Source organism: Lucilia cuprina, chromosome 2, assembly GCF_022045245.1.
Source record: "Lucilia cuprina isolate Lc7/37 chromosome 2, ASM2204524v1, whole genome shotgun sequence".
Lineage (NCBI taxonomy): Eukaryota > Metazoa > Arthropoda > Insecta > Diptera > Calliphoridae > Lucilia > Lucilia cuprina.
Window position 1 is genome coordinate 26,289,232 of NC_060950.1, and position 10,175 is coordinate 26,299,406.

The 10,175-nt window shown below is 29.8% G+C and overlaps 1 protein-coding gene across 1 annotated transcript; it reads left to right on the forward strand.

Moving 5' to 3' along the window:
* Nucleotides 1-7,597: 7,597 nt before the first annotated feature.
* LOC111683712 (juvenile hormone acid O-methyltransferase) lies at nt 7,598-8,666 on the forward strand. The gene is made up of 3 exons (XM_023445812.2): nt 7,598-8,009; nt 8,068-8,351; nt 8,416-8,666. The coding sequence occupies exons 1-3, from the start codon at nt 7,636-7,638 to the stop codon at nt 8,664-8,666; spliced, it is 909 nt and encodes a 302-aa protein (XP_023301580.2). The 5' UTR covers nt 7,598-7,635.
* The last annotated feature ends 1,509 nt before the right edge of the window (nt 8,667-10,175 follow it).

Sequence of the window (10,175 nt, forward strand, 5' to 3'; positions counted from 1 at the left end):
AATATCACAGATGTTTCTTCCAAACTTGGCCTACTCATATTAATCTTTACGATAAAAACATTTATATGAAAAACAACAAAAACAAACCCAATGTGAAAAAGATTAGCAAATGAAAAGATGTCTTGAAATGTCTTCTGATTGAACTTAGTGGTCCAGTTCTCTAACAACCACAGATATAGAGAACTAAGCAGCTTTCGAAGGAAGACCAACTACTGCACCGAACAACACAGCCGAATACTAGATGTCAGGAGCAATATGATACTAGGATCTCAAACCTTACAGTTAAGTCGCTAGGAATATTGCATATTAGGGTAACTGCGGTAGAGACTGAACTATCTCTTAGAATCTAAAAAAGCTTGAAATATATTAGAAAATTCTCAGGCTAAATCCGCTAAACGACTAGCACTGACGTCTATATGGAGAGTGAAGAGAAACTCAATGTTGTTCTCTCAACGAGTTACCTTAAAGATTGATACTAATGTCGGTCTGGCGTTTTCAGAGTAAAGACTCTGACCCACCCGGAAGTTGGTCAATATTTTGGATACTAAATATGTTGTATATAGTAAGGCGGTTACAGTCCCCAATAAGGAATTAAGGTAGTCAAAAGAGTAAAGGGGAAGTTTAAAACAGATTAGATACCCATTTAAATCTTTACCGATAGTCCAGCTGCAACTAAATTCCGAAAGTGTAAACATTACATCAAAACTACTCCAAGAATGTGGTTCATTCTAAAACAGCATTCAACAAAAGTGCTTAAAGCTCGCTTTACACGATCACACAAGTAATATGATCTGTCAAAATTTTGTTGGGATCGTCTAAACGCAATATGTAATTGATTGAGAGAGAATACGGATGCACAGTCGTATGGCTCTCTTAATTTTTGAAATGATTCAAAAAACATACAGGTCGCATTAGTTCAGGGATGTATTTTTACAAAAAAGTGAAACAGCTGTTTCCATCTTACTTTGTTATTATTTAATAACAATTGCGTAAACTCAAAAAATATAAACCGTACGACTTTTATTCTCTTTTTTGTTATACAGATGGAATTTCACTTTTTTAGTGGGAAGGGTATATTGGGTTTGTGATATATGTTTGTAACGCACAATAATATTGGTCCTATAGCCACCTTAAAGTATACCAATCAGCTCAGAATCGATTAAGCTATGTCCGTCTGTTTATCTGTCTGTCTGTCTGTATGTCTGTTTGTCTGTCTGTCTCTCTGTTTATCTATCTGTCTGTCTGTCCATGTAAACTAAAGGTCGCAATTTTTAAAATAATTCAATAAAATTTGGAACATGATCTTCTATTGTCCCAGGGGCGAGAAAAAAGATCGGTCCATTAATTCACTTAGCCCCATACAACTGTACCCCCGAATAGGGTTTGTAAACCTTGTAATCAATCTACAGGTCGCAATTTTTGAGATAGTTCAATAAAATTTGGCACATGATCTTCTGTGGTACCGTATACGAAAGCTATTGAATATTGTTAACATCGGTCCATTATTTCACATACCACCTTCAAGTATGGCACACGATCTTTTATGTTCTTTTTTTATCGTAGCCGAAGCCTATTGAAAATCGATCCATTATTTCGCCTTGGTTCCATACAACTGAACCCGCCAAATAGGGCTTTTATGTTTATAATTGTGTTTAATATACTGGTGCAAAACCAAGTTCTATACTAGCTTTGATGACCCTATGGTACGATTTAACTTAAATGCATTATTATGAAAACTAAATCATATTTTATTTGTATACAGGTGTAGGGTATTATATGGTCGGGTATGGTATTATATGATTGGGAAAGATTGTAGCATCAACGACTACTTTTGCAGTATTCCGCTCAAATTGTACAAACTGTTCTATGAACTTCCTTAGATAAGATGGAATAACGAACAAACTTGCATCAAATTTAGGAAAATTTTACTATAAATGTACACATACAGATTCCAATAGTTTCCTAATACTACTAATACTATTCGATATAAAATATTTAATAATTTGCTAAAATTACCATTATGGCACCCACAATCTTTGTGCAGCTGTATATGATCCTAGAAAAGCGCAAAACAACTACACTATTAATAAAATAATTGGAATATTCATCAGACGACAAAAACAGAGCGCGAAATTTTGTCCTTAATTTTTTTGTTCCTATGAAAATGTAGAACGTGTGTGTGCTTCTTTTGAACGCGTCAAAATATTAAAATGATGACGATGACTAGAGAAAAATTATGCAAAAGGGTTGTAATTATATTTATTTATGAACGCAGTAGTAGGATATGGAAAAATGTTTCAAAGTTTAACCAGAACGTATGTATGTATGTATGTATACCGTAGAAAAACGGAACGGGATATAAAATATTACATTCTAATTATTAAGTTTTGTTTGCGTTGTTTTGTAAATGAAAATGAAAATATTTTAATATAAACCTGTATGTGGCATTTGTTGAAAGGAGTAAATAAAATTCTGAAACAAAATATTCTGTGGGAGCAAGATGGTTTATTTGTGATATGAATGTGTAACCTGGTATTTTGTGAACAACATTTTTTTTAATTTGTTTACGACATTTACAACGGTTTCATTTGGTTTTCCTATTCCGGCATTTCCCGTCACTCTCATCCACATTCAAACAACAACATTCAACGTCACCGCGGAATTTCAAAATGAGTTATTAACGTTTAAACATTCATTATGTAAATTTTTCTTAGACTCTTACATTTATATTTTATTTAAAATTTCTCGATTTGTATCTTTCCCTGTGATGTGATGATAGTATCGTTCTCGTTGTTTATACTTAAGGGCTGATTTTTAGTATATCAGTTTTTTATTTGTTTTTGTTTTTTTTTTTTTTTTTGGAGAACTGTATACTTTTTTATTAACCCCTTCTAGCGTTTCGGTGTATATGGGTGTGTGATTGAATGTGTGTTGTTATATTTGATGAATAAAAAGAATTGTAATCATAGACATCTCTAGTTGAAAATCTTCATCAAATCTCAGGCATCATGTCATTTATTATTTTGCCTGAGAAATTGTTTAATTTTAAGCAAACTCACGCCTCAATAATAGAATCAAATAAACATAGTATTTGAAGTGTTGCTACTAATAGCGATTATTTAATTATAAATATTAATCTAAAAGACCGTCTATCTAGTCTTTACTCTAGTCTAGTGTAGTCTATAGTCTAGTCTGTAGTGCAGTCTATAGTCTAGTCTATAGTCTAGTCTATAGTCTAGTCTATAGTCTAGTCTATAGTCTAGTCTATAGTCTAGTCTATAGTCTAGTCTATAGTCTAGTCTATAGTCTAGTCTATAGTCTAGTCTATAGTCTAGTCTATAGTCCAGTCTATAGTCTAGTCTATAGTCTAGTCTATAGTCTATTCTATAGTCTAGTCTATAGTCTAGTCTATAGTCTAGTCTATAGTCCAATCTATAGTTTTCATTTAGAAGTTCTAGGGCGATATCAGCAAAGTATAATTATTTGTCTAGCTATATGGAAAATTGTAAAATCTTAGTGATTTTTTCATTTTCTCTAAACTTAGCAACACTTAACATAAGTATTATTAACATTTCCTAGCATTGCCACAGTAGTTCCTTCCTTCCTTAAAAAAGCCTGCTAAAAACAGAAGATTTACTTACACCCTCTCTCACACAAACTTTTATTGTTTTAAATAATTTTCACATTCTAACAAATAAAGGAATGGGAAACTGATGATGAGAGTCCTGATGAAGAAATGTTAATGGTAGTGCTGATGATGATGATGGTGATGAAGAAGAAGATGAACTTGTATACAGGGTTAAAACTAATGTTTGTCTTAATCTTTGATTTGTTTTTCAAATGTAAACGACAGGAATTAATTTAGATAAATGATTTTTGAAGAGGTTTTTTGTTTTTTTTTTTTTTCGATACAACTTTGGCAACACTAGGTATTTGTACTGTATGGCGGAGTTTATACAAAAGGATGAGTAAATAAATAATTTCAAAAAGCGTTTAGGCATGGCATGAAAATCGTTTTACTTAAGAAGTTTAGTGTCTTTGGAATGAATGTTTGTTTGACTGCTAGAGAAATCATTATAAATTGTTTTAAGCCAAAATGGAAATAATTTCGTATTGAAAATTTGATTTATTTGTTAATTTGTTGATAATGAATTTTTTTAAACTCCCTTTCCTTTAGAGTTGGAGTAATTATTTTGTAAAATTTTAAGTATTTAATTGGCTGCATTTCTCAGCTAATTTTCTTTTTGCATTGAATTTTGATAAATAAATGATTTGGTAGAAGAATGAGTAGTTAGAGCTGGAAGTTGTGGTAAAATGTTTTCTTTTGCACTTCATTGCACTGGGTAATTTTCTTAAGAAATTTAATTTAATTTGTTAAAATTAAAAGAAAGAAAGAAAACACCAACAACTGGTTTCCCTTTTGGTATTTCCGTTTATTTGTTTTATTTCTAAATTTAAATTGGCTGCTGAAATGGCTGAATGATGGGGTGGTTGGTTTTAACAAATTTTGGTTTCTTTTGCTGTTTTTGTCTGCTTTTAGCCTCTTAGCTGTTCTTTGAATTGTAAAAAAAGAAACAATTGAATAATCATCATCTTCATCTTTTTTCTTTACGGCGTAGCCTTTGAAGTACTTATTGAAAAAGTTTGAATTTGTAATTAATTTCTAATTACTTTTTGAATTTACGTATAATTACTTTTTATGTTCTAAACGAAATGAAAAAAAAACGTTATTTAATATCTGACATATTTGGTAATAGATGAAATAACTACACACCTTTACAAATTCTAATTTAACAAGTTAGAAAAGTTTTTTTTTATAAAATATTTCAAGAAGAATTTAAGAAATTATTTTAAGAACTTAAGCTAATTATTAGTTTTTAATTTGTTCTAAAATTAAAATCTAACTAAAGCCATCTTTAAAGAAAATATCTTACAATATATATTTGACCCCTATTAACCATTACACTCTCTAACTCCTCCCTATAATCTCTAGCTAAAAATAAATACATTCTCATACTTTTCAATATCATAAAGAAAATTTCCTCAATTAATACATTTTCACTTAAGATAGGTCGGTCATTGAACTATTTTTAGTAATTTTTAATAAATTTTCTAACGTTTCTAATATTTAAATCATTTTTAACCCACACAGAGATCAGTGAACCTATATGATTTTGAAAATGTATAATTTGAATATTACACACACACACACACATACACAGTGAAGTGAGACCCAACCGTAGAGATATACGATACGATATTCATTATGATCATGATGCTAAAATAAATATATTCAAGTTCAAGTTCAAAAAAGATTCAGACAATGAATGAATCTTAAGAAATAATTTACGTAAATAAATATTTTTTTTAAGATATTAGAATTATGAATGAATTACAAATTTTGAAATAAATACATTTTCATAAGTCAAAAGTATTTAGGCTATTCACTGTATACTAGTCGATTGTTGTGAAAACACTTTAATTCATATCTAGCATTTTCACTTGGTTTTTTATGATCGATGTTCTTAGTATTTCAGTTTAAAATAGAGATCTCTTCAACTCTGCAAATCTCTAAAAATCTGTGAATAGCGATCACGAAATCAAGGTACATTCTCAATGAATGCAAAAAAGGGAAAGCTTAACGGTATTCACTCTTGAGGTGTCAACGTGACTTCTAATACCTGCCATGGTTCTTTTGGAGTTGTAGTAAATGTTATTCTGGTGGTGGTGAGGGTTCGAATATAACTGACTAACTAACTAACTAACTAACTAACTAACTAACTAACTAACTAACTAACTAACTAACTAACTAACTAAATAACTAACTTACTAACTAACTAACTAACCAACTAACTAAATAATTAACTAACTAACTAACTAACTAAAACTAACTGACTAACTAACTAACTAAAAACCCAACAAACTAACTTACTAACTAACTTACTAACTAACTAACTAACTAACTAACTAACTAACTAACTAACAAACTAACTAACTAACTAACTAACAAACTAACTTACTAACTAACTTACTAACTAACTTACTAACTAACTTACTAACTAACATACTAACTAACTTACTAACTAACTTACTAACTAACTTACTAACTAACTTACTTACTAACTAACTTACTAACTAACTTACTAACTAACTTACTAACTAACTAACTTACTAACTAACTAACTAACTAACTAACTAACTAACTAACTAACCAACTAACTAACTAACTAACTAACTTACTAACTAACTAAATAACTAACTTACTAACTAACTGACTAACTAAATAACTAACTAACTTACTAACTTGCTAACTGACTAACTAACTAACTAACTAACTAACTAACTAACTAACTAACTAACTAAATAACTAACAAACTAACAAACTAACTAACAAACTAACTTACTAACTAACTTACTAACTAACTTACTAACTAACTTACTAACTAACTTACTAACTAACTTACTAACTAACTTACTAACTAACTTACAAACTAACTAACTAACTAACTAACTAACTAACTAACTAACTAATTAACTAACTAACTTACCAACTAACTAACTAAATAACTAATTAAAGGTGTCAAACTGTCTGTGAATTCCCCATATAAATAACTAACTAAATAACTAACAAACTAACTAACAAACTAACTTACTAACCAACATACTAACTAACTTACTAATTAGCTTACTAACTAACTTACTAACTAACTTACTAGCTAACTAACTAACAAACTAACTAACTAACAAACTAACAAACTAACAAACTAACAAACTAACAAACTAACAAACTAACAAACTAACAAACTAACAAACTAACAAACTAACAAACTAACAAACTAACAAACTAACAAACTAACAAACTAACAAACTAACAAACTAACAAACTAACAAACTAACAAACTAACAAACTAACAAACTAACAAACTAACAAACTAACAAACTAACAAACTAACAAACTAACAAACTAACAAACTAACAAACTAACAAACTAACTAACTAATTAACTAACAAACTAACTAACAAACTAACTAACAATCTAACTTACTAACTTACTAACTAACTAACTAACTAGCAAACTAACAAACTAACAAACTAACAAACTAACAAACTAACAAACTAACAAACTAACAAACTAACAAACTAACAAACTAACAAACTAACAAACTAACAAACTAACAAACTAACAAACTAACAAACTAACAAACTAACAAACTAACAAACTAACAAACTAACAAACTAACAAACTAACAAACTAACAAACTAACAAACTAACAAACTAACAAACTAACAAACTAACAAACTAACAAACTAACAAACTAACTAGCTAACTAACTAAGTAACTAATTAAAGGTGTCAAACTGTCTGTGAATCCCCCTTATGAAATACCACCGAAATAGGGTTCATTAGCTCACTAATCATAAAAAAATGTATTTATAAAATGGAAAACATCTCAATACAACCAGCACTTATGAATAAAAAATTTAACAATAGAAATTTGTATTATTTTTGTAACCAGAAATACATAAAATAAATCCAATGAATTCTATAAAAACCTAAAAATTTCAAATAAAGCAAAACAAAACTCATTCAAAGTTCGAGTAGGAAACACATTTTCTAAGAATAACATATAACAACATGAATCAAGCCTGTTTATATCATAGAGCCAATCAAGTCCAAAGACACGATGCTGAACAGATCATTAAAGAATATGCCAATATATTGCAATGGCGTTTAGATGGCTCTGATGTTTTGTTAGATGTTGGTTCCGGTTCGGGAGATGTTTTAATGGATTTTATTTATAACATTATGCCACCGAAATTTGAGAAAATTGTGGGTTCAGATATTTCTCCTAAAATGGTAAATTACTCTAAAAACTGTTATCACTCACAGGAGAAATGTGATTTTAAGGTATTGGATATCGGCACGAAAAATGATATACCTAATGATATGAAGGAGCAATTTGATCATGTTACCTCGTTCTATTGTCTACACTGGATACAAAATCAAAGGTATAATTTAAAATAATTTTATTATTAATTAATTTAATGTATTTTTTTTATTTAACAGACAAGCTTTGCAAAATATTTATAATCTTTTAAGAGCCGAGGGTGGTGATTGTCTTTTAGTTTTTTTGGCCTCTAATCCTATTTTTGATGTCTACAAACTGTTAAGTAAATCCTCGAAATGGTCTATTTACATGAAAGATGTAGATCAATTTATCTCTCCCCTACACTATTCCAAAGATCCTAAAATGGAATTTTCTACTATGCTTAAAGAGGTGGGCTTTACAGTTGTAAATATAGAGTTAAAACATAAAGTATATGTCTATGAGGGCTTAGAAATTCTTAAAGGTAAGCTGGGTCATAAAGTCCTCTTTAAAAATACACGTTTTTCATTTTATTTTTAAAATTTCAGACAATGTCAAAGCAGTTTGCCCTTTCCTGGAACGTATGCCTCTAAATTTGCACGACAGCTTTATGGATGATTTTATTAATACCGTGACCAGTTTAGATTTAAAACTAGATCATCATTCCAATGAATTAGACAGCAAATTTAATTCGCCTTATAAATTACTTATAGCATATGCCAGAAAGTCTCCCCAAAACGTCAGGGGCAGTGTTACTGATATGATTAGTACTGCAAAAGTGGAGAAAGGCTTGAATTAGTTTAATATTATTCTGTTCTAAATTGTGATAGACAATTTTGTTTTAAATAGTTTTAGTTAAATAAGTAAATAAATGTATTAAAAGTAAAATAAGATTCTTCTTTATATACCTCATGTTATTAAGGGATAACGTTCCGATTCGTAACACATCGATATACTGTTCATTTCGTATTGGAACAAAGACCACTTGATCATGTCTATAGTTTTAAATTTCCATCTGTTTAGTTTCTGATCTGAAGTTCTTGTTCAAAAACTAAAACTGAACTAGAATTGAACTAGAAGTTATTTAGAACTGAACTAAAACTGAACTAGAACTGAACTACTACTAAACTAGAACTGAACTAGAACTGAACAAGAACTGAACAAGAACTGAACTAGAACTGAAATAGAACTGAACTAGAACTGAACTAGAACTGAACTAGAACTGAACTAGAACTGAACTAGAACTGAACTAGAAATGAACTAGAACTGAACTAGAACTGAACTAGAACTTAACTAGAACTGAACTAGAACTGAACTAGAACTGAACTAAAACTGAACTAAAACTGAACTAGAACTGAACTAGAACTGAACTAGAACTGAACTAGAACTGAACTAGAACTGAATTAGAACTGAACTAGAACTAAACTAGAACTGAACTACAACTGAACTGGAACTAAACTGGAACTGAACTACAACTGAACTAGAACTGAACTAGAACTGAACTAGAACTGAACTAGAACTGAACTAGAACTGAACTAGAACTGAACTAGAACTGAACTAGAACTGAACTAGAACTGAACTAGAACTGAACTAGAACTGAACTAGAACTGAACTAGAACTGAACTAGAACTGAACTAGAACTGAACTAGAACTGAACTAGAACTGAACTAGAACTAAACTGGAACTGAACTAGAACTAAACTGGAACTGAACTAGAACTGAACTTCAAGATCAAAAGTATGTATGTCTCCGAATACCTACTATGATGTATTGATATTCGATGAAAGAAACTCAGAACTGCTGGTATAAATGTCATTAAATAGATAAACAAATCTAATGTAGCTGTGTTTATGGAAAGACAAATAAGTCCTTCAAGTTTTTAACGATTAGTTGATATTTACACAAACACATAGACACTTGAATAGATACACATATGTTAGAAGTCTTTAAAAACAGTTGTATGAGAAATTCAAATTTCTACTAAGAATACATGTCCGTTTTAATCAATAACAACAAATCATTGGTTTACTTTGTATTTTAAATCCCACAATTAAAACCCTTTCTTTTCTATTCACTCATATGTATACATACAGATGTATGTATGTACAACCCCATAACTAGCTGCCTAAATGTATACCATGCATTTTATTTCATAACAATACAACGTTTTGTTTGTATCCTTTTTCTTTGTTGATTTTAAAATATTCTAATACTTACTTAGTTATTCCCTTTTGGGACATTAAAAACTCATTTCCACTCTGTTTTGGTTGTGCGTTTTGCAGTTGAGTCTATTCCGTCATTGTTTTAAC